The sequence below is a fragment of the Lactuca virosa genome, chromosome 2, assembly GCF_052849685.1.
Source record: "Lactuca virosa cultivar CGN04683 chromosome 2, Lactuca_virosa_CGN04683_v6, whole genome shotgun sequence".
NCBI lineage: Eukaryota > Viridiplantae > Streptophyta > Magnoliopsida > Asterales > Asteraceae > Lactuca > Lactuca virosa.
This window is the reverse complement of record NC_136427.1, coordinates 238684509-238710694: the sequence shown is the minus strand read 5'-3', so window position 1 is coordinate 238710694 and position 26186 is coordinate 238684509. Positions and strand designations below refer to the sequence as shown.

The window sequence follows — 26186 nt, the reverse complement described above, 5'->3', positions numbered from 1 at the left end:
GGGTTGTCAATTTTCGATTTCAAGATCTTTTACATGGATAAAAGAGAAGAACACACACTCACACATATACTTGCAACTCGATTATGAAGTGTGTATTTATGTGTTCATCATCGATTTGCGGGTGTGTGTATGCGTGTGTGTTCCCATTATTCCATAAATATATTTCTTGGATGTCTTAGTAGATTTTAAGGTTGCATGAGGGAGAGAGCGAGAGAGAGTGAGAGAGAGAGAGAGGGAGACAGGTAGGGCCATGTTTATTATTAATAAAACATTGAATTACATAGAAAAAATATACAAAGTATATTTGAAGGGCATCTTAGTCTTTTTAGTTTTACGAGGGACCAAAACCACAAACAAACTAGCTCAAATTGACCACGAAGCCAAAAAAGTCAACGTTTGGATTAAAACCCGGAAAAAATGTATACCACAGGGACCATTTTTGCAATCTTGACTAAAACACTCTTTAGGTAAGCTACGCTTTCTATCCTAAGTATAACTATATTTATGTTCGTTGTCGTTGTTATATATATATATATATATATATATATATATATATATATATATATATATATATATACACACGCACAAATTTATAAGTAATTCCAGTTTATAATGTCGATTGATCTACTTATGGGAGAGGTGTCTAAAATGGTTACGTTAGCTTGGTTTTTGGATTTTAGAAAAGTTATATGCCGAAATGATCATGCCTCCCAATTGTCCGACACGGCCGATCCTTATTTGATAGAACTATCGATATTCATTGGGATTAGTATTAGGTCAAACCTACATTACATATTCCCCTTAAACTAATAAACTGTAGTAATATATGTTAATCCTCGTTAAAGTGTTGGTCGTTAGCGAAACTGTCCGGTTGACTGTTAATCCTCTGAGAATATGTCAAGGTGAGTTCTGTTCACTATATTGTATACTCCAGTATGCATCCTCAGTATGTTAGGATATAGCTACCATGTAGTATGCACTTCGGCAATTAGACTAGGATAATTAGTTGCATGTTATGTGGACTGTTGTCATATGTGTATGTTATTATATATGGAGTTGAGGGCGGACCAACCTCGAGCTGAAGGCCAATAAACTCGGGCGGACTAGCTTTATGCTAAAGGCCAAGGTGCGGTATGGTATATGTTGTAGGCAAATATAGGGCGGACCAACTATATGTTGAAGGCCATTATGTGTATGCATTGTATATGTGCTGTGGTATGAAATATTTTGAGGGAATTCACTAAGCCTCAACTTATAGTTATTGATAACTGCTTTACAGGTTGTTCATCTGACCTTGGAAAGGCTCACGCATGACTGTATCGGCATCGAAGCATCAATAAAATTTTATAGACTTCCGCTAAGATACTCTTTTATATAATAATAAATTGCAATGTTTTGTAAGACTTATATTCTTAATAAGTAAAAATGAAAAATTTTCCTTTGAAATTCAGGACGTTACACACATACCCTTAATATGATGTTACCCAATATCCAAACATAATTGAACTAAGCATCCATTTTAGGTGTATAACAAGATTCTCATCCTTGTAATCCACATCAATTTCCTGCCAATGTTATATCTTTATAGTACATGATATAGCTAAGTACTCTTTCAACTTAATTTGAACTAAGCATCCTTTATAAGTCTTATCTCGTCACTAGGCAAGACTACCATGCTTATAATCAATATCTAATACCAACTTTGTTTAGGCAACACTATCCTAATTTAGTGTATATATAACACATAGAATTAGGTATTTGTAACATTCAGATTCTTGGAGGTATTATAATTTATTACAATTTATTATATTTTTTAATTTTGGACAGTGCCACGTCGTGGTGAAGGAATCCTGCGACGTGGCAATGGTCGTTGTATCGCGGGTTTTAAATGGCCGCCACGACGTGGCAGCTGTTTAATGAGAAAACCTAATTTTCGGGGTTTACGTCGTATTTAAGGGAATGTGAGGGCTAGGGCTGCTCACCCTCAATCTCCATCACACTCTCTCAGCCTCCAAGCAAACCATAACCTCCATTTTTGCTTTCTAAGCCTTTTGTGTTGATTTTTGGGGATTTAAGAAAAATGTCACATCCCCGGACAGACGGCGGAAACGTCCGGAGACGGGTGACTTCATTGTGCAGTATCATAACAATTGAATATAAATGAAACAGAGAAATCCAAACATCATACATTGAGATAACAAACTTACATTGTTTACATATTGTCTTTGTCCTTCGAATTACACAAAAGAGACAAAAGCAGAAAAATCCAAACTACAGCTAAATAGTCCTGCATCCGCGTCCCTTGTTACCTGCTTACTAGATCCCTGAGAATACAAGTCGTTTTGAAAAGCGTCAACTAAAAAGTTGGTGAGTTCATAAACATTTTTGTATAAAATCGTTTACACTTGTTTAGAATCGTTCTCATTGTACGTTCAGAAAATCCGATATTTTCTATGAAATCGTTTGAAGCCTTGCTTTGAAAATCATGGACATATGTGTGCATGTCATTACTTTTGTTCATCCTTATAAGGAATGATTTTGAAAAGTAGTGAAATTTATAAAGGCGAGTTGTGTTCGAGAATAGTTCTTTTGAATAGTAATAGTCAACCGTTTCCAGAAAATCCCTTATTTTCAAAAAGAGAATATGGTTGAAAATCTTGTTCCTCTTATCGAGTAAAATTGAGTGTGCGTTCTAGTTTATCATTATCGAAATCTTAGAAAATCGTTTTGTCCAGAAAATCCTATATTTTCTGCTATAAAATATTCGTAAGTTTTATTTCCGACTGTGTATATGTGTAGGTTAGTTATTCGTTTTCAAAATCGTTTACAAACGTTTTCCATAGAGTCCTATGCTTTTTAATTTGTAAAATAGCAGTATTACGACTCTATACTTGTTAGAAGAAAGAATCAACATGGCAATTGTGGACATTCTACGCGATGCAAAAGGACAGTCGACGCAACAAATGCGGACCATCACCTATCATGTGTAGGACAGTCAACACAACGTGACAAAATTTATTTATGAGGTTTTTTCATGCAAAAATTTCTAGATAACATAACATATTCTAGTGAGTCATTATAACCATACTAATCTGACGGAGTGCATGTTTTGGCGTTTCTCAGGCCCCCTAGTTTTTGTAACACCCATAAAATTCAAGCCAATTTAAAACTTTTTAAACAATTCAAAACCTATTAGTCATTACAAAATGTTTTCAAAATAGTTTAATATCAGAGTATCCCATAAACATAGTCATAAAAAGTGAGGAGTTGTACGATCACGCCTTTGCCTTGCCACGATCCCCTGATGCACCTGAAACAATAAACTGAAACTATAAGCCCGAAAGCTTAGTGAGTTACCCCCAAAATACCGATACACATACAGTCCACATAGCAATATAAACCATATCATAACATAACAAACTGAAAAACATATAATGGGTCCACAGCTTTACAGACTGGATTACCCCTGGGCCCACAATATGAGTCTAGATTGCCTACCGGGCCCACAGCTCACATCTGGATTGCCATCAAGCCCACAGTACGAGTCTCCCTCAGCTCGTATCTGGAATGCTCCACCTACTAGATTTCCCCTGGGCCCACAGTGTAAGTCTGGATTACCTTGCGGGCCCACAGCTCACATCTGGATTGCCATCGAGCCCACAGTACGAGTCTCCCTTAGCCCGTATCTGGAATACTCCAGGGTTTGTTGGTTACCGCATGGAGCAGTATCACCTCAACCCATCCCACATAACATATCAACATATAACATAACTACTGAGCATGCATATATTCATATAACAGCATAGGTAGTCCTAAAGATCTACCTAACTGGCATAACCACTAGCATGCAACACTAACTCATACTCAACATAACCACTGCTAGGATAACATATCCAATGGGTCGGCCTTGGTGCCTTAGACACCTTAGTATAGTGAGGATAACTCACCTGGCACTGCTGAAGTCCCGCAGGTAAAGCTCCCGCTGCTGGTTGACAGATTCCCGAACTGTCAACATCAAACAATACCCAGTTAATAATTGGGTTCCAAGCCCAAGGTCCAACTCACACTATAAAAGCCCAAAAGTAAAATAATGGGCCAAAGCCCAACATATGGCCCAATTTTCCAAATTGGGCCCAAACCTCTACATGGTCTTTCCTTAAGGCCCACCCAATTATTCCAATCCAATTCCCATGGACCATTATCACATAATCATAAAGGCCCACTTATGACCCATCTATGGCCCAATTTTCCAAATTGGGCCCAAGTCCTCACATGGGCCTTATCCTAAAGCCCATCTAATTACTCTGGTCCATCAACTTGTTCTTGGCTGGCCCATCAATAGTCCAATCGCCAAAGCCCAATAGGAAGGCCCGAGTAAGATTAGGGCTTTCACATGAAATGATGATTAGGGTTAAGTGTTTCTTACTTAACCCCTTAAGGACTTAATTCGTTAAGGACTTAATCCATTAAGTCCATTATTGCCTTAAGCTAGTTTGCCAATAATTGTTAATTATTATTTAGGTTTAATAATTAATTCTCGTGTGTGTCCCAAACAATTGCCACAATTAAGGTTTTATGCCCTTAGGGTTTTCCAAACCCTAATTAGGGTTTTCCAACCCAATACTAGCCCATTAGTCCATTGGTTGGGCTTTTAGGTCACATTGGACCTTATTGGGCCCATTAGGGTTCCATTGATCCCACATTGTCCAAACATCCCCCAAATGAGGTCCAAACGCAATCAAAGCACACCGCCACCCGACACGGCGGCAGGAGGCGGCAACCACCACTCTACGGTGGTGGTCTGGAGTTTTTCTTACTATTCCACTCGATTACAATGATACAAAACGATATCCAAACACACACACTCACAAAAATAACACACACACGCAAAACACGAACGCAGCCACCATCACGCAGCGGCTGGTGGTGGCAGAACGGATAAGGCGGCGACAACCACCATGGTTGGCAGCCATGGTGGTCTTCCATGGTTTCCGGCCAAACAAAACACCGTACTCGACCTTGACTGGAACACATTCAATGACACACACACACACGAGCCCGGAACAGTGACACCACCACCCACCTAGTGGTTCACGGTGATGACATCAGCCGCTCTAGCGGTGCAGCGATGGCTAACGGCGGCGTAGCAACAGCACAGAACGAAGGGAAGAACGACGGTGCTTGCAGAGGACGAACTGAGACGTGGAACCAGAGAACCACGACGAAAGAGCAAGTGGTTCTTCCGTTCGGCGGCAGCCTCAACGTCCCCAAGACAGTCTTCATCTTCACTATTTGTATGAGCGGCGGCGGATGGAGCTAGAACATTGCACCGGAGAAACGACGACGAAGTTCTGATGTGCGAACGACAACAGCGGCGACAGAGACTTCCATCGATCATGACACACGCGTCGGTGTTTACGGCTCCAAAGCGGTCTCCGGCGGCTCACACTCGGTCGTCAACGACATCACAGGCGGTAGTTGCGGCGGCGACTGAGAGGAGGCTTCAATGGTGGAGGCGGCTACCGGGAATGAAGAAGGAGATGGCAGCTGGTGTTTAGAGGTTTAGGGTTAGGGTTACCGGTTGGTGAGGTTATATACCCGCCTCATGAAAAGGTTGGCCCATAATAAAGCAAATGGACCCTCATTCTCCTTTTTCTTCCAAATTAAGTCCTAATGTTACCATTTCTACCCTGACTCTAGAAACTCCTTTCAAATTAAATCCGCAATATACCCAACAGTCCCTCCTTTTACAATATATTTCCAATATAGGTCCAAAATTTACCTTTCAGCCCCCAGCTTCCAAAAATCTTTTCAATCTAAGCCCAACATTTACCAAACAACCCCTGCTTCAAAAATTCTTACAAAATAAGTCTCGAACTTACACTTTAACCCCCGAAGACTTAATTCTTGTCATTTGGCTTCCCGAAACCAACACCCCGCTAATTATTATTTAATTTGAGCTATAAAATAAAATAATAATATAAATTTCTTCTCGGGTTCCGGGTTTATTATTTAATTACTCTATTTTAAACGGGATGTTATAGTTTTGGAAAAGAGATTTGTCACCCTAGACTGGCATGTCTAGCTGTAGCGAACAGCGAAGGTGCGGGGTGTCAACCCCGTATAGATCTATACATAAATTCTCGCTCTCCCTCCAGGAGACTCTGACTATATCTCCTTACAGGACTTTAGACGTACACTAATATTTTATATTTAGGTGCTTTTGAGATTTGTCTGACTAGAATATTAACAACCTTTTGAGCAATCATTAGAGATCCATTATTTGTTAGATAAATAATGAAATCCGTACTCATTGAATAAAAATATCGTTCTTGTTCCATATCGTTGATTGTGCTCGGTAACTGGGTGCTCGTGTTCGTTCCTTTTCGTTTATTGAAAAAAAAGCCATTTTAGTCAAGAGAAAAAGTGTCAAGTTATAATTTGTATAAATTTATAACTGCCGGTTATGACACGCATTTTCTGTTTTATGACATATAGAACATTACTTATGTTCTTGGAGGTTTTACGACAACAGTTTATGACATGCAAATATTTTTGTCATGAAAACTATGTTTTCGTATATTTTCCTTGATAAAATTATTTATATTAAATATTTATAAATAATCACAAATAGTTTGTTAATCTGGCAAAAAGTCATGAGTATGACATAGTATTCCAAGATAAACCTTGTATTTATGTTTGGCCAAAAATGATCTAAAATATTAATATTTCCATACTTTAATCATTTTCCAAAATATTTTGTCCAACAACTTGTTTAAGCAAATCTTAAAGCAAATCCTTATAGTTGTTGTTATAAAATTTCGGTGACTTATACTTGGTAACATACTAGTTCTTGATTCCAAATTGGTTTGTGAGATATAATCCAAACTCTTGAGACTTAACCAAAATCTCGAGTCTTTGGACTATTTATAAGAGTTTTCATACTTAAACACATGTAAGGTGGCATGCATACACAATAAGCAAATAAATCATGATTTACACAAGACTTTGACTTGTATTCTCCCCCAGAAACAATAGAAATCTCGAAAAAGTAGGGGTATGAAGCTCACCTTGAGTTGGTTGAGGAGTTGTTTGGAGTTATGGAGTGAAGGTCTCAAGTTTAAACTTTTGGCTGAGATGAGGAACTCCTCTGGGAAGAATGTTGTCCTAAGGTTGATTATCACATATTATTATGAGTAAGATAATATGGATTCATCTTGAAGATTATATAAAATCTTAGATGAGTGGAGAACTTACTTTAGAAAAACTCCAGGGAAGATTTGAGAATTTTGCTTCCAGCAAGATCCTTAACTTTGCTCTTGGGAGGAGTATTTGAGAGAAAATGAGAGAGACAGAAGTGTGGAAATCTAAAACTCCTCCACCTACGTTGCATTAAGAGAATAGGAGAAAAAAGGGGGGGGGGGAAACTTAGATGCATGGATATCTGGTGGTCCAAGCATTGATATTTGGTGGGTAAAGCATGGGATACCGTGATTTGCATGGGAAACGGAAGATTACATCAAATCACAAGGTCAAACCTTTTTTTGTCCTTATCTTGATTTTAGGATAGAATCTTCATAAATCCTAAATTTTATTTTATGTAAATATGATTTAAATAATCATATTTGGCATAAAATATAGGTTTTAGGGGTCTAAGTTAAGAAAAATACGAGTTTGGTGGGATTCCCGACGTCAAAATGCCTTAAAATGACGAAAAAGTCTGAAATGGACAAAAATCCGGAGTGTAGCATGGCTCCTGCGAGGGTCCGAAGGGCTGAGGGAAGTTCCGGAGCCCCTCTTCAAGGTTCCGGAGGTATTGGGCGACATCTGAAGTCAAGTGATAATTTTCGGAGTCAAATGATAATTTCCGGAGCCAAGCCATGAATTCCGAAGCATATCCTTGGTTCCGGAGCGGGTCAACAGCTTCCGAGATGCGAGACTTTTCGGGGCGAAGTCTTCCCAATGCGCGCGAGATAGTCCAAAGCGAGCATTCCGGATCTAAACTCTTCCGGAGTGAAGGAAGTTTCGAAGTGCACAAGGTCTGGAGCATGCGGAATTGTCCGGCTGAGAAGGTTCCGAATCAGAAGGTTCCGGACCAAGAGGGTCCTTTTGGGGTTTCTCCTCCGGTTTTGGGCTATTTTCGACTGAGGAAGGTACGTAGAGAGATTTGGGAGAGATTCCACATACTTGGAGAGATTTGGGAGAGATTTCATATTCTTGGAGAGATTTGGGAGAGATTTCACATACTTGGAGAGATTTGGGAGAGATTTCACATACTTGGAGAGATTTGCATTCTATCTTTTCATGGTCCATTAGGAACCATAAAGTACACTTTTAATGTGTTAGCACAAGTCTCACAATAGTTATTGCTTTCATGAGGACGGAATTTCCTAGCCAAAATGCTAGTTGTGACAAAAAAGGAGGTGACTTCTAGGCCTGGATTCAACAATCAACTCTTCACAACATCTTCTTGTGCATCTTCTGGACTCTTGTAAGTCCCCAAGTTCCAATCTTTTTTTCGTTTAAAGTGCATAGATCTAGGTTTATATGCCTTAATTTTCATGTCCTTGATTATTGGGTGATGAGATCTCATAGAGTTTTCAACTTTATGAATCTCCATGTCATTTTGGACCTTAGATGATTTGGATCTGGAATAACATTGAGTTTTACCATCATGCATGGAAGATTTGGCCAAAATCCTCATTTTGACCTAATGGAGTCCACGAGATGCATTATACATGCATTTCAAGAAAGTAAGGATTTTTATGTTGTTATTTCATGCTAGAAACGTTGTGGAAATTGGGATCTAGTTGTCTTCAAGAGAAAGTGCTTAATGGGTTAAGTTAAGCTTTGTTCTTCCCCTTTTAGGTTTAGAAATGTGGATCTCTATCCCTTAGAGAGTCTAAAGGGGTAAACTTAGAAACTTTATCCACTTAGACCTTAGAATGGACCAGATCTGGACTTTGGAGCTCTTAAGATCAAAGAAATCAACTTAATCAATTAAGCTGTTTGGGAGCTCAGTGATCACGGCGTGGTCAAGGTCCCCACGGTGTAGCGGCTGGGCTAAGTCTCGACTGTATTGTCATTTAGTAGCCACGACGTGGCCAAGGATGGTCACGACGTGGCGACCTGCTTTAGTTGACTTTGACTTTGACTGTTGACTTAAGGACATTTTGGGTATTTTGAGTGGTATTTGAGGATGGTCACTATTTGATGAATAGTTGACGAGTAGAGCTAAGATTCGGAGCAGAGACCTATTCAACTATTTGTTCAGACCGAGAGGTGAGTTTTCCTCACTGTAGTTATGCGTCGAAGGCACCAATACCGACCCATTGGATTAGATATCTTGATTTGTTGTATGTTGTTGTTATGCGGAGATATGTGGTTACTCGTTATGTGATTAGATTGGTAGATCTGTAGGACTGCCTATGTTTTGTTGTTTATTGATTGATAATGTTTATATCAATATGTTATGGTTACTGGGTTGAGGCAAACTAGCTGGTGCTGAAGGCCAAGATACCCAGGGCGGTCCGGACAAACTAAAGGACTACGGAGCGGCCCAGTCAGGCTGAAGGCCCGAAGAGCGATCCAGATAGGCTGAAGGCCCGGTGCGGCAGTCTAGTCATGCAGAAGGCTATGTATGCATGTTGTTGTTTGTTATGTTATGTGGTGGTACTTTGGGGGAACTCACTAAGCTTTGACTTAAAATTTTAGTTATTGTTTAAGGTACTTCAGAGGACCGTGGCAAGGCAAAGGTGTGATGATGCACGTCCTTCGGTTTTATGTTATTTGGATTTTGGGATACTCTGATTGCGGAAATACATTTTTGAAACAATGATTTGCAAACATTTATGGTTTTGGGTTATTTTTGAAAAGCTAAAATTTGTTGTGATTTTTGAGATATTATATTATTTTATCTTTTCAGTAATAATATTTTTATTATTATTATCACGTAATAATATTATATATACATATAGAACCATATCTGGTTCGCACAACGTATGTCATCAAGTATACATCTAATGCATATTCTAGACAATAAACACATAATTCACAGATAAACTGTCAAACAATATTTAGTATTTTTAATAAATACTTGTATTAAATCATGTTCATTAAAGTAAATATGCACTCACCTGATTGAGGTGGAAGATCCTCAGGAAAGCTAGCTCCTTAGTTAATGTTCCTGCTAGTCTGCTACCCCTTTTAAACATCCTAAATACGGATAGTACCATGCTTCAATATTTGTTCGTATTTATAAGCTTATAATTTATTTATGGATTCTTCAATAATCCCAAGAAATACTTCAAGTTTTATGAAATAAGGAACAACCAACTAAGATTATATTAGAAGTAGGATCCGTCTAGTATATATATAATATATATGCTATAATATATATATATATATATATATATATATATATATATATATATATATATATATATAGGTAAAAAAATGACTTTATAATGTGGTGATTATAATTATTTAAGAAAAAAAATATAATTATAAGAGATAGAGTTAAATTATAAAAAAAATGTATAAATAGATGGACCCCATCCTACAAAATTAAAAAATAACTAAAATCGATTCATTTACACATGAATCGAACGAAATGATTATGCCTATTCTTTATGCTAAATCTTACATTTTCACTTTCATAATAGATTTATATATATTTAAGGGAAATTAACTAAAGTAATCATTATAAATTAGCTTTTTAATAAAAGTAAGTATTTTTTTAGTTATTTTAAAAATAATCATTTTTTCTTGAATGCTTTAATTTGGATTTATTTTTGATTTTTTTTTTATTTTCAAAAAAAAAAGTTCAAACAAATTTCTCTAATTATGTCCGAAATATCTATTTTGAAGAGTTTAATAACATCATTTTTCAATCAAAAGTCTGATTTTAAGCTCTTATATCATATATATACTCTCCATTTACCATGTTTGTTTGACTTTTTGCTAGATTTTAGGACAAATATAAAGTTTTTTCTTGAAATTTTAGAATATATTCATCAGATTTGTTCTTAAAACTCTAGTGTTTTTTTTTTTGAAATCCGAAATTTTAGCCCAAAATCCAGAATTTCAGTCTATAATGTATTGTCGGGAAAAAAAAATTGTTGGTCCCAAATACCCAATTTTGTACTTGTTTTTCTTTTGGCTATTTCCTTTAAATTTACATTTTCTTTTTGAATGACAATCAAATATATTAGCACAAAAAAGGACTTAAGTGAGAAACTCAAGTCAAATACAAGAAAAGTTCGATAAAGGTGACACACCATAAAGACCAATCAATATTACAAAATTTGGACATGTTCTTAATCCAATTGAAAATGCTAATGCTAATATCATCCGTCAAAAGCATAACTAATTGTCTTTCATATTTATGAAGACAATTCCATTGCGCGCCTTCCAAATCATCCATAAAATAGAGTAAACAAATTTACATTATTAATTTAATTAATTTCCTTATATTTAATATCTATAAACAATTGTTTTTATACTTGGAAGAATGTGTGCGTGCGCATAACTTTACGTGCACATTAATTTCTTTTTAGCATATTTAGATCATATCTCGTTTTTTGCACACAAATTTAAAGTTCCATTTTAAAAACTGATTTGTAATTTGTTTTCTAATTTATGGGTTTCCATCGTCTTAATGACCAAGTTACCACAACTTTATAAATTTTCACCAATGGTCAATGTTTAACTTTTTTGATCGACAAAATTGCAAAAATGGTTCCTGTGGTTGGCAAATTTATGTGTTTTTGGTCCAAAACGAAACGTTGGTGCATCAGTGGTCAAATTTCAGATATTTTGTATGATTTTGGTCCCTATGGTTGGTATTTTGATGTATTTTGGTCCATACCTCACCTTAAATGACTAATATGCCCTTAAATATTTCATTTTAACTTATTTTATTTAACTTATTATTATTTTAACTAAAAGAAAAGGAAAAAGAAATCACTACCCTCACACCCACCTCCCATCCCACCCATCTCTCTCTCTCTCGGGTTAGGATTAAGGGGACATTGTGCATAGATTGTTTGAAATTTTTGAAGAGAGAATAAACGATTGTTTTTTGAAGAAGGAAGGTTGAATGAGGGTTTGTTAGCGTCAACTGAAGAACCCTAAAGCCGCCATCATCGACCACTCGAATTAGGAGGGGAATGTCAATCGTAGATCCATGAAATCGACTTCGTATCCTCTCAACTAGATCTGATTTATCCGGATTTTTATTTTGATTCAGAAATTTGCAGCGGCAGCTGGTGGCGACGTGCGACAGGAAGCTGCTTCGACGGTCTCTTGCTGCTTCGTTCCTGCTTCTGTTCGACGAAAGTGACGAGTTGGAGATGAAAGGGAAAGGATTTCGACAATAACAGTTATGGAGGATGGTGGCAGTGGGTTGTCGGGTTTCCTTCTTTCTCGTTTTTCCGGCAACCTTGGTGAGAGGAGGTGGTTGGAGGAACTGTGGATGGCGACTGGTGGTGTTTGAGGGTGCTTGGGGTGGTGTTTGATTAATCTAACTGTAGGGGATATAAGGTGGAGTTTGTGGTGGGTTATTGGTATGGTTCACGGTGGTCAAAAGCCACCGGTGGTGGTTTTTAGTAGTGCTCGATGGTTACAAAAATAACAACACCACAACTCCTTGGTGGTGCTTGTTCTCCGAAGTGAAGGAAGAAAGGTAAACAGAAAACGTGAAGGTTGGGTAGTATTTGGTGGTGATTATGGTCAATAGAGGGTGGTGCAAGGTGGTCTTATGGTGGGGTAAGGGGGTGGTGAAATGGTGGTGTTTCAGAACTGATGAATTTGGGTTGTAGATTCGTGAGGCTTTAGAGGGTTATGCCCTATATTTAACACCATTTCAAGAAGATGGAGGTCGTAAATGGTTACGAGGAGAAAAAGAAGAATTGATTAATTTTCTTTCATTCACTTGTATATGGCTTCAATTTGATCATGGAAGGAAAGTGCTTTCGCATGTTTCCTCATAACTCCATTTGACTTTCACAAGTCAAAGACGGAAGAGGAGGGAGAGAGAGAGAGAGAGAGAGAGAGAGAGAGAGAGAGAGAGAATGTGTGTGTGTTTGTATTTTCAATTAGTTAAAAACATTAATATAAATAAAAAAATGGAAAAACAAACTATAAGGGCATAATGGTCTTTTTAAGTAGATAGGGACCAAAAACGATAGAAAGATCCAATTTTGGACCAGTGGTGCACCAACGATTCGTTTTGGACCAAAAACACAAAAATTTACCAACCACAGGGACCATTTTTGCAATTTTGTCTTTTTGATCTATTATAAACTAGGTGTAATACCCATGTATTACATGTGTTCATTTTAAAGAAAAAAAATATGAAATTCTAAACATTTGAGAACTTTGAATTTATAAGAAAAAAATAGAAAAATATTGAATTATTAAAATTAAATTGTTTGTTTTTCTTTTAAATTAAACAAATAATTTAGATAAATAAACAAAAGAAACTAATGAAACTTTAATTAAAATATCATGTAGAAACTAATAAAATGAAAAAAAAAACCATAAAATGCTATGTGGAAAAAAAATTAATTGAATATAATCACAAAATGACATGTGCCAAATCAATGAGAATGTGACATGTGACAAAAAAAAAATTTATTTATTAGGGAGGATTAATTAATTAATTAATGTAAAACTTAAACTCTATAAAACAAACTTAAGTCGGCGTGTTTATATATAATACACTTCTTCGACCTTAATATATTTAATTTATATAAAGAAAAGACTGGTACATTAATAATTGAGTGGGGTTCAAAGGGCCCCTCGATTGACCTTATAATTATTATTTCTAATTTTTACATCACCATCAACCCTTTATTGACTCTTTAAACCATCTACATTTGTTTTCTACCATAAACAAACCATGACTATTATAAATTACAAAAAGAACACCACACCCAAAAAAATGAGCAATTATGCACCAAAACCACTCACAATGGTCTCATATTTTTAGCATAAAACCGCTCATTCTTGCAAAGCATAATGTTCTTTTCACATTTTTACATAAATACTGGTTAGTTTACAATAATAACCACATTCAATGGTTCAAAATCATAAGAGAATCTATAATCCTCCAACTACTTAAACTCATGTACTTTTTACTCTTTTCCTCCATCTTCCTTGCTCCTTTTAAGTAAGCTTTCATCATTCCACCATTACCAACACCGATAAAAACAAGAAAAAACACCTCGGGGGCTATTTTCCATTGTTGTTTTTTGTGTTCCTTCACTAGATTCATTTGTTTTTTGAATTAATGTACTTGTGCCAGGGGAATCCGGTGAAAAAACAGCATTTTGAGAAGCAAAAATCCGAGGAGGAATACCCGTGGGCCCCGGTTCAGGTGGCAAATTGGCAGACAAATAATGATTTAGCATCTGAATTATTTGACTGAAATTTGGACGCGCATTTGGATCTTCCTTCCAACAAGACGTCACAATTAAAGCCAAATCCTCTGGGAGATCCTCAGCACTTGGCCTCACATTCTGTATAATAAAGAGTAAAAACAATATATAATTATATCTTCTTTATTTTCAGAACAAAAAAAAAATGAGTTAAATAAAAAAGATGTGTGTGTACCTTGAAAGCAGCAGCATAGGCTGCTTGGAGATTTGACATCCCCTCAAATGGTAACTTATTATGTATAAGCTCCCATAACACAATTGCAAAGCTGTAAGCATCAACTTTGTGGTTGTAATGTTTCTTCTCACCCTGCCTCAGTGTTACAGTGCTGTAAAGCTACAATCACATAACAGATATCCGTTTTTTAGAGAATCAATCTGTCGAGATTTGGCTAAAAGAACATGCTTATAAAAGAAGTCCAAGGCTTTGGTCACAAAACACCCCATTGTGGGGATTGGTTCGAGAAATTAGTCTATATAGTGAACTTTTCTCTCTGGAGTATTTCTCTAGTTTTGGAGTTGTCCACATATATACTTAGTGTTCTTATTTATCTATTATTCCCAACACAATCACGATATAGAAAACAACGAAAAGGTAGGATTTTTTTTTTTTTTTTTTTTTTTTATAAAATCGAAACATTTGAAATATCACCTCTGGAGCCATCCACCGGTATGTTCCGGTTTCTGCAGTCATCATTTCCGTTAATGTTTCTTCTCTGGCCAAACCAAAGTCAGCAAGTTTTACCATTTTGTGGTCTGCTGTTAACAGCAAGTTTTCTGAAAATAACAAGAAATGAAAAATTTATGACATCTGCATTTGTTTTTATATAGGAACAAGTGAAGGGAAACTTACCTGGTTTTAAGTCGCGATGAATGATCCCATGTGAGTGTAAGCACTCCATTGCACGAGCTATATCAAGTGCAAAACCTATAGCAATTTTTCTATCCAACCCCTTTGGTCGCATATTCACCATGTATTTCCTTAATGTTCCACCAGTAAGAAGCTCAGTTACTACCACCATCACTGGTTCTTTACATGCTCCGATAAACTGTGATTACAAAAAAAATGGACATTTATATACGATTTTGATATTCAATATGCATTATGCAGTCTTTGTTTTGATCATATCAGCATACAGCATACAGCATACTACCTTTACTAAGTTCTTGTGTTGCACTTTAGATAACATTGCAACTTCTCTCACAAATCGGCCTTGGATTTTTGCAATGCTGTCAGGTGTATCGCCTTTGTTTACAATTTTAATTGCAACATTCATGTTTTTATACCTGGTAAAATTCAATAACAACAACGTCAGATGCCTCAAATTGAAGGACATGATATGCATCTTCTTAATTGATTGCCAGCTAACTGTGGTTTCTTCAATGAAAAGAAAATGAAGATGAAGTCGACTTACTTGCCCTCATAGACTTTGGCATGTGCACCCTCACCGATCTTTGGACCGACAAAAAGAAGTTTCGGATCAATTAACCACTTTGCTTCCAAATTAAACTCCTCATTAGTCGAGTAAAATCCGTTTCCAGATCCCATTGTATCTCCGAATTGTCGTACAGGATTTAACACAAAAGATATTTTCAAGACTGCATTTTGAAGTTAGACCCGCAAAAAAGGGATCAACTGCAACTATAGAAGTCTAGTGGAAAGACGATTGAGCTTCAATGTAGGAGAATCATACTCATACACAAGCCTAAGATCATATACAGAACTAGGGAATCTAAATGAGATTATAAGAAATTAAAAAAAACAAACACCAGAGACCTGATGCAGAGCTTTGTTCCGAGAATCAGAGTATATTAATGGCGACTTGAAGAGGTGAAAAGAGATTGAATGAGAGAAGAAGGTAGATGGGTGGTTGAAGTTAAGGGAGTATATTGAAGGTTTTAGGCATTATTTGGGGTTGATCGGCAGAGATTGAGGAAGGGAATTGGGAGTCTTTGTCAGACAAAATAGTTTGAATTATTTGAAGTCATTAAAAATAATTAGGTGAGAAAAGGGCAAAAGCGATGGCGTTAAACTGGGAAATTCTAGGCTATGTGACACGTGGTTCAAGATTTAATATACGTCGTCCCTTAAATTGATTGATATTTTGACGTCTATATATTTATGTGTGTCTACAAAATTTATTTTTATGAGATACTTATGAAAATATCTTTATTATTATATATATATATATATATATATATATATATATATATATATATATATATATATATATATTAAAGTGGCAGTAAAGTGGTAATTTTTTTTTTTTTAATTTTGGTCTTTCAACTTACAATATTAAACCTTCATCTTTATGCTTTTGTTCACAAACAACCCTTTCACTTTTGTTTGAATTTTTCATAACCCTCACCTTTTATTACATATTATTAGTATTTAGTCTTTTAGCAGAAATGGTCCCTCATCATTATTATTATTGTTAGACAAAATTACACGATTGGTCCTTGTGGTTTACCAGATTTAACATTCTCTTTTTGGTTTTTAAATTAATGTTTTATTTATTAGAAAATACACACCCAATACCATAAACCCACCCACCATCTGCCATCACCACCACCGCCAAAATTACATAAATGGTCCATATGGTTTACCCATTGTGACAAATTCAGTCCCTACTACCTGAAAAGACCAAATTACCCTCACATTAACGGACAAAAAGCAACCAACATGCTACTTTACTTTACAAAACAATATCTTCCGACCCTAGCAACATCGGGGAATCTTTTCTAGTTATTATTAAGTATTGAAATAAATTTATTTCTTTTACTATTTATTAAAATCACCATCAACTCTAAACTATGGTGGTTTGGGATTACAGATTACGTGCCCTCCTCTAACACCTCTCTTTCTTTTTCCTTTGTCAGGTGACATCTTGGTTTTGCTTCCAACAATTTTTCTTTCATTTGCATCAAGTATTTACAAATAAATGTTAGCCTCTTAATTACTATACCTTTTCAACTACATGACATTTTTATGCCAATAGTTGAAATCTATAATTTTTACTTGTATAAAAGTCTTCCACACAAATAATAAAAGCTTTTGAAATATATAAAATTATATAAAATAACATATAAATATAAACTAAAATAGGAATATAATAATGATAAGTTAAATTTTCTAAGCTACAATTACTAAAAGTTAAAAGTAATCCAAATTTTATTAGCAAATGTACCGGTTAAGCTTCTCAATTGGTAAAAATGTTTTTTTATGTATATGCATAAATGATGATTTTTTAAAAATAAAGTAAAAAAGACTTTTCAAAGCTAGTTGTTCGCTGAAAAACTAGTTGTTAGCTGAAAAACTAATTGTTAGCTGTAAGTTTATAACCTAGCTGATAAAAAATAGTGTTTTGTAAAAACTAACAGACTGGGAAGATATAAATGAAATAAAAATGACATTTAGAAAAAATATATTTTTTATAATTAATTAAGAGTATATTTGAAAAAAATCATAAAAAACTAGTCTAAGATTGTGTTTGACATGCCACAGTTAGGTTATTTTTTGAATTTTTTTGTGTTGTCATGTTTGACAAACAAAAAAGTTACTTATAAGTTAGTTTTTAAAAAAACTATTAATACTAGCTTTTCATGAGTTTTATTTTAAAACTTTCGAAATATACCCTTAATTAAATATAAAAAATATATTCTTTTAACTTCGCTTTTATGTAATTTTCTATATTTCAACTAGCTTATCAACTAGTTTTTACTAAACACTATTTTTTATCAATTAGCTTATAATCTAGCGGTTAGCATTTCGACTAACAATTAGTTTTTCAGCTATCAATATGCTTTTTCAGATATCTGCTAGCTTAAAAGCTAGTATGTCAAACATAGTCTAAGTAGTTTTTTAAAAAAAAAAGTTATCTGATAAACTACTTTTTGACTTGCCAACTAGGGGTGTGCAAAAAAACCGAAACCAAACCAAAACCAAAAAAATCGAACCATTTGAAAATTTTTGATGGTTTGGTTTTTGCTTTTAGAAAAACTGATTTTTTAGGTTCAGTTTGGTTTTTCTATATCTAGAAACCGAAAAAACCAAACCGAACCAAAATACACTAAATGATGTCGTTCTATATATAAATATCACACCATTTTGTAAAGTAATTCATTGTAACATCTATATAATCCAAGCCAATTTAAAACTTTTTTAAATCATTTAAAAACCATTCTATTATTACAATTTGTTTCCAAAATAGTTTAAACATCAGAGTTCCCAGAAATCATAATCATCAATCGAGGAAGTGTACGATCACGCCTTCGCCTTTCCGTGGTCATCCACTGAACCTGAAATAATAAACTGAAACTGTAAGCTCTAAGGCTTAGTGAGTTACCCCCAAAATACCCATATACATCATAATACACATACAATAACAAACAACATACTATGGGTCCAATCATCCATCGGGATGGAATACCCCAAGCCCTCAACCATTGGGTTGGAATGCCAACATACTGATACACTTCACATAGCACATATACAATTAACAACATATACTGGGTCCACAACTTCACAGACTGGATTACCCCATGGCCCACAGTGTGAGTCTGGATTGCCTTCCGGGCCCACAGCTCACATCTGGATTGCCACCGAGCCCACAGTACGAGTCTCCCTCAGCTCGTATCTGGAATACTCCCGGGTTTGTTGGTTACCGCACGAAGCAGTATCACCTCAACCCATCTCACATAATATGTCGACATATAACACAACCAATGCACATACAGATAATCACATGATACTACAAGCAGTCCTACAGATCCACCTAACTGGCATAACTACTAGCATGCAGATAATCAGACCAACTATAGGTCACTAAGCATAACCACATCCGATCTACCACGATACCGATCTAACAGGTCATACTAGCATATAACCATCCTATCTGCTAGGATACTGAACTAACATATCACAACAGTAATAATCCCAATAACAAAACAAAGGGCTGGCCTTGGTGCCTTAGACCCTTGAGTATAGTGAGGATAACTCACCTCGCAACTCACGCGCTGAAGTGATAAGCTCCACTCTCGGATCATTGTCACAAACTCCACCACCTATATTCACCATAGAACAATACTCATAATTTCCAATTTCCCAAAATGCTCCCAGAAGTCAAATAGTCTACCCTTGGTCAAAGTCCAAGTCAAAGGTCAAGGTCAACAGTCCATGTTGACCTTAACTCGTCGAGTACAACCAACCACTCGTCGAGTTCCTTGCATAACTCGTCAACTCGCCGAGTCACATGAGTGACTCGTCGAGTTCCTAATGCTTGAGGCCGTAAACTCCTTGGCCAACCCGTCGAGTTTCCCTGCAACCCGTCGAGTTCATGTGTGCTAAAAGCCGGGAAAACCCTAACTGACTCGTCGAGTCACCCTACTGACTCGCCAAGTTCACGACAATCTTCATCGGACTCGCCGAGTTGACCATACAACTCGTCGAGTCCCTTTAGTCCTTCATCCATCCAGATGCTTTTTAAGCCATGAAAAGGTTCCATATTGCAAATACCATTCCCCAAGACATGTTCATCACATAAAGTTGCAAACTTTACGTGCATGCAAGGCTCTAAAGACTCTAAATGACAAATCCAAGCTTGAAATGGAGTTTTACACTTAAGGAGGGGTTCATACTTGCCAAAGCTGATAGCTTTGTGGACTTAGAGACCAGAGAGAGTTCAGATCTGAAGTTACAACCTCAGATCTTAGCTCATACCCAAGAATAGCTTCTTATTATGCTAGAAAAGCCCTAATCTTTAATCACATGAGATCTAGAAGGAAATGAGATCAAGGTAACGACTTGATACCTTCCAAGAGATGTCAACTGTGGTAGATATCAGATCCCTACACGTTCTTTGCTCCTAGCCACTTGCTCTCCAAGTTCTTCTTACAAAGATCTACCTCCCAAAGCTTGAAACACACAAGGATGAAGCACACACACAGATTAGGGTTTGCTGAACTCTCAAGAGGTTGTAAGGGGGTTGAAGGAGGCTTATGATCCTTTAAATAGGGTGCAAAACCCCGAAAATTAGGGTTTCATCCTCCAGCTCCTACTCGTCGAGTCCCTTCTTGGACTCGGCGAGTAGGTCACTTAAACACGTGGACCAACCCGCTGCTACTCGACGAGTCAGGGCAACCAACTCGTTGAGTAGACCTTGAAATCATGAAAATTAAAACCATAAAATAATACTTTGAGATTCGGGGCGTTACATTCATAGACTAATAAAAAATAATATTTTATGGTGTAAGTGAAACGCGTATATGATAAGAGAGGTTAGAGGGGTATCGATTGTGAGATTCAAAAATAAAGATTTTTTTGATACTATAAAATGAAGGAAAATAGTTAACTCAACCATTTCACGATGATTATTTGCAATGAGAACGCATATAAAAAATAGGGACCATTTTTTTTATAGTAATTTCCATATTGTTTAAATGGACGAGACATATTGCATATTTGTATTGGAGTTTATATTAAATAAGTATGAGCTTTTAAAATCCAATGAACCAAGTCTAATAATTTATTAACTGAAAACTGGAAAAAAAAACCGAGAAACTGAAATATAAAATCAAAAAACCGAATAAACCGAAACAAAAAAAAAACTGACGGTTTGGTTTTTCTAAAATGAAAAACTGAAATTTTTGGTTCAGTTTTTGGTTTTAGAAAAAAAACCGAACCATGCTCACCCCTAAATAACAACTTAAAAAAAAGTCAAAAATAAGTTAGCTTATAAATTAGTTGTGGTAAGCCAAACGATTACTTTGCGGATGATTGTGTCTACCAGCCATGCGATTTCAAAAGAATGTTTCATTTGCGGAAAAGTATTTTTGTTCGGATAGCCAACGCGTTGGAAAGCAGGTATTGTTTCTTTAAAATATAGCTTTTACATCATTTAAATACATTGTTTCTTTCAAATATAGCTATTACATATTAAATATACGTTTAGGTATGAAATTTTCCAAATGAGATATGATGCTAGAGGTAAGCGAGAATTCACAGAGTTGCAGAAATGTGTTGTCGCAATTAAGCTTATGAGAATGGGAGAGTCGCCTGATTCGATTGACGATTATATGAGAATGTTTGAGAGAACCGCAAGAGAAAGTTTGTATAGATTGGCGAGGGGTGTTGTCGAAACCTTCGGTGACGTTTATTTGCGCAAACCATCGTTGAATGATATACAACAACTATATGTGGTGTATGAAGAAAGACATGGTTTTCCGGGTATGCTTGGAAGCATTGATTGCACACACCGAAAGTGGAGAAATTGTATTGTGGTGTGGAAAGGCCAGTACGCAAGTGGTCATCATAGAACGCGTTCGTTGGTATTAGAGGTTGTTGCGTCCTAAGATTTATGGATTTGGCATGCTTTTTTCGGGGTTGCGGGGGAACAACAACGTGAACGTTCTTGATCAGTCACCAGTATTCGACGATATTTTGTTAGGAAAGGCACCGGATGCTCCTTTCACAGTGAATGGAAATGAATATAAGTTTGGGTATTACCTTACGAATGGAATATATCCAACATATTCCACATTCTTAAAGGTGTACTCATCAGACTTAAAAAACCCTAATTTTTAGGGTTGAGCCCTATATAATCCCCCTTATAGCCTCATTTCCTTCACCCTTTCAGCCTCCACCCTCTTTGAGTCGATTTTGCTAGCCCTAGCCCTTGTGTGTGTTGAGCTTAAGTGTGTGTGTGTGTTCTTAGTGTTGAAGAAAGAAGAAGGGATCCTTTGAGAAGCTTTGGTGTGGGATTCAAGCTTGTAGATCTGAGAACTTCATCTCTTTGGGGAGCTCCAGAAGGTATAAAGTCTTGAACTTTACTTGTATATCTTAGAGATCTAGCAATATGGAGTTTTATGAGTTTGTCCCCTTTTCTTGGACTTGATGAGTAAATGCTACTCTAAGACCAAAGGAGATTTGAGTTGTGTTAAGTCATAAAAATGCTTTCTTGACTCATTTAGTGCTTGCATGCAAAGTGTAGAGGTCCTTAGTGGTTAAGACCAACTAGGAGGATGGTTTTGAGTCTTTAATGATGCATGCATAACCATAAAGTTGGAAACTTTATGGTTAAGAGCACCTTCTTGGACATGGATCTGGTTTGTGGACGTTTGGTCTGTATGGAATAAGCCTTTTTCAAATTTGTGCATGGCCACCACGTACGCTGGGCATACCAGGGCGTACGTTGGGCATAGGTGGTCGGCATCGCGTTTTAGTCAAGGTGGAGTACGCTGAGCGTACGGCTGGGTACGCGCCGCGTACTCAGCCGGGTGGGTTTTCAAGTTTGGGCTTCAAGCTTTGGGCCACCTTTTGGGCTTGGATGCTTGGGCCCTTATTGGTCCAAATGATTATGGGTGCTTTGGGCTAAGTGAAGTGTTGGACCTTGGGGTAAGGCCTAAATAGGAGTTGGGCCCAATTTGGAAAATTGGGCCAATTATGGGCCTTGGATGGTTATTTAGTGGTTGGGCCTTTTGGATCAAGATTTGGGTCTGGGTCTTAGCCCAACTAAGGAAAAAGGGTAAAGTGGCCATTTACCCTAATATTGGACTATTAGCTTAGAATGTAATCCAAGTATTGATTGGATGACTTTTATGTTTGTGATAGCGCGGGGATTTTAGTGAGCTAGCAGCCGGAGGCTTTCAGTGTGAGGTGAGTGTTCCTCACTATACTTTTGGGTCGAAGGTACCAAGGTCGGCCCTTTTGGATTGTTATCATGTTTATCGTATGATTGAGTATTGTAGTGATCTGTTAGAGATGATGATGATATGCTTAGTGATCTGTAAGATCTGTCTGCTTGTTATTAACTGGTAAATTGTGTGATTATATGTTATATATGTGTGTCGACACCGTGTATGTGTGGTTGGGTTGAGGCGGACCTGCTTTGTGCTGAAGGTCAACAGACCCAGGGCGTCCCAGATAGACTGAAGGTCAGTGGGGCGTGTCGAAGGCCCGAAGAACGGTGCAGATGGGCTGAAGGCCCAGTGTGACGTACTAGTCATGTTGAAGGTTCTGTGAGCGTACCAGGTAGACTGTAGGCCGGTGGGGCGTTCCAGTCAGACTGAAGGCTCTGTATGCATGTTGTTTATTGTTATTATGTTGTTTTGTATTGGGTTGGTACTTTGGGGGAAACTCATTAAGTTTTGGGCTTACAGTTTTGGGTTATATTTCAGGTAACTCAGATGATCGCGGGAAGGCGAAGGCTTGATCGTGCACCTCCTCATGTTTTGTTTATGATTTTGGGAAAACTCTGATGATAGACATGTTTTGGAAAACTGTTTTTGTAAACAAGTGATGATTTGGATTGTTTAAAAAGTTTTTTTTTTCATGAAATTTTTGGATGTTACACTAAAATATCTAGAGCAATTAAGGGTTGAATCCACGAGAAGCTTATGGTTAAACCAGAAAACTAAAAGCAATATAATTTAGAAAATAGTTCCCAAACGGTCAACCGAAGATGGACGATCCACTAAAGACGAAGGAAGTTGAAGACCATGAAATATTGTTCCTGAAATATAGCGAATTATACGTTTCAAAGCATTCATATGAGGTTCTTGTGGATCATACATATAAAGGCAAAGGCAAACTTGATGGATGAAATAGGCTATATCAAGATGGGTTAATGTTAGCGCAGGACTCCAACGAGGCTACAATAAAGAGTCAGATTGAGAACAAGTTTACGAGCAGAGTATAATTTGGATTTTATGTTAGCAGGAGTGCTATAGGGATTACATGTAAGCATATCAGCACGTGAGATAATGTCACGGGAAAAGATAATTTGACAAAGAAAAAGACCATAAGACGATCTTGATGTAGAAATGCCTAGAAAAAACAAAAACAAATCGGGATCAGTCATAGCAAACTCGGTGGATAGCCAAGAGATGACAAACCAAATGAGAGTTGGGGAGGAGGCATCAAGGATAATATCATCAACATAAAGGAATAGATAGATAGTATCAAGACCTCGATGGAAAGTGAAAAGGGATGTATCAGATTTGTTGCTAACAATCCTAAGGAGGAGATAGACATCAAAACGTTGATACCAAGCCCACATGGATTATTGAAGACCATAAAGAGCCTTTTGATGCCGACAAACATGATTAGGATTAGAGGTATGGATATAACTGGGAGGTTGTTTCATGAAAATCTCATCAGTAAGATCCTTATTCATAAAAGCATTTTTGACATCAAGATGATGTATATGCCGTTCTCAAAAACAACAATGATAAGAACAGTATGGACGGTGGCAAACTTGACTGAGTGGCCGACAGGGCCAAAAGACCGAAAATGATGGTTGGCGGAGTTAGGAGATTACGAGAACACAGTGCTAGCATGACGAAACATATCATTGGAGGCGGCCCAAGGAGACAGGGCAATGCACTATGTGGTGGGCCAGCAAAGTGAGCTCTATACAAGGTATGAAATAAATACCAAAATTATAAATTACTTAGAAACTGAGAAAGGGTCAAGATTTATGTTTTTTAAGCATATAAAACCAATAACTAAAACTTTAAGAAACCCTTGCTCAATAGTGATTTTTTTTTCAAGACTACTGAAATAATTCTAGAAAAACATATCAAGATTTAGGGTTTTTAAGCATATAAAACAAATTATTTAAGTGATTTATGAGCAAATTGAGTTTTCATTTTAGCCTCCAATGACTCTTACCTAATTATGGTAAGTTTTTCTCAAGAGTAGCTAGAATTCTCGTTGAAATGGGTGTGATTGGATGAATATATTGGCATAATTTATGTAGAACTAGTAAAGAGGTCTGTGCATTGCACATGTTAGATGTTTTTTGTTGTTTTGTTGTTTCATCGTTTTGTTTGGTGGGTCAGGTATATGAATACTAAAAGGGGTGAAATAAAAGTTCATTGCCCTTTGATACAGAACCATATCAGTTGGGTGAAACCCAATAAAATAAAGTATATGAATACTAAAAGGGGTGAAATAAAAGTTCATTGCCCTTTGATACAGAACCATATCAGTTGGGTGAAACCCAATGAAATAAAGTATATTGCCCTTTGACACACAACCATATTAGTTGAGTGAAACCTAAAAAAATAAAGTACATTGCCCTTTACAACCATACCATTGCCTTCCAGATGTAGACATGCTTGGGCCCTACAACCAATAAACATTGTTGCAAAGCTTCCTTGGAAATCAATTTCAAAGGTGAACAAGTTTTTTATTTTTTTATTTTTTTTACTAAATTGTATAAAACAAAGCATATTGCTATTATTGGAAATCAAAAAGAATGAAAACATGCTGCTTTTATGGTAAAAAGAAGTACACTGCCTATATTGGTACGGATTCCAAATTATAATTCCTTTTTAACAGATTCCAAAATAATATAAGAAGCATAAAACATAGGGCTAAATGCAATAAATAACAGCGTACTTCTACTTATTTGTTTTTATACCATCATACTTTCATTTCTTTCCAAAATAATATAAGAAGCATAAAACATGGGTAGATTTTTCAAAGTACAAAGTTTTAAAAGGATACTATAAGGCCGGACGGAGTGGAGCGGGAAGGATGTGCGGGAGCCATTCCCGCACGGAGGAACACCGCACCGGCGGTGCGGGATAGGAGGCGCGGGGAGGAGGTGGGGGGAGGGGTTCCCGCTCTCTCTCTCTCTCTTCTTATTAGTGGCTGGAATTTGTTTTTTTTTTTTTTTTTTTTTTTTTTTTTTTTTTGAGTTTGCAGGTTTTAACGAGGAAGAAGGAAGAAGATGAGAAGTTTTT

The 26186-nt window shown here is 36.6% G+C and overlaps 2 protein-coding genes across 2 annotated transcripts; one reads left to right on the top strand and one right to left on the bottom strand.

The window, feature by feature from the left end:
- Positions 1-13807: 13807 nt before the first annotated feature.
- LOC145160566 (serine/threonine-protein kinase STY13-like) lies at positions 13808-16413 on the bottom strand. Its single transcript, XM_079079817.1, has 6 exons — positions 15854-16413; positions 15593-15725; positions 15292-15487; positions 15091-15215; positions 14617-14775; positions 13808-14522 (listed from the first exon to the last, which is right to left on the bottom strand). The coding sequence occupies exons 1-6, from the start codon at positions 15985-15987 to the stop codon at positions 14196-14198; spliced, it is 1074 nt and encodes a 357-aa protein (XP_078935943.1). The 5' UTR covers positions 15988-16413; the 3' UTR covers positions 13808-14195.
- Positions 16414-21244: 4831 nt separating this feature from the next.
- Positions 21245-26177, top strand: LOC145158331 (uncharacterized). Its single transcript, XM_079077246.1, has 3 exons — positions 21245-21300; positions 21389-21663; positions 26149-26177. Exons 1-3 carry the CDS (start codon positions 21245-21247, stop codon positions 26175-26177), a joined length of 360 nt encoding a protein of 119 aa, XP_078933372.1.
- The last annotated feature ends 9 nt before the right edge of the window (positions 26178-26186 follow it).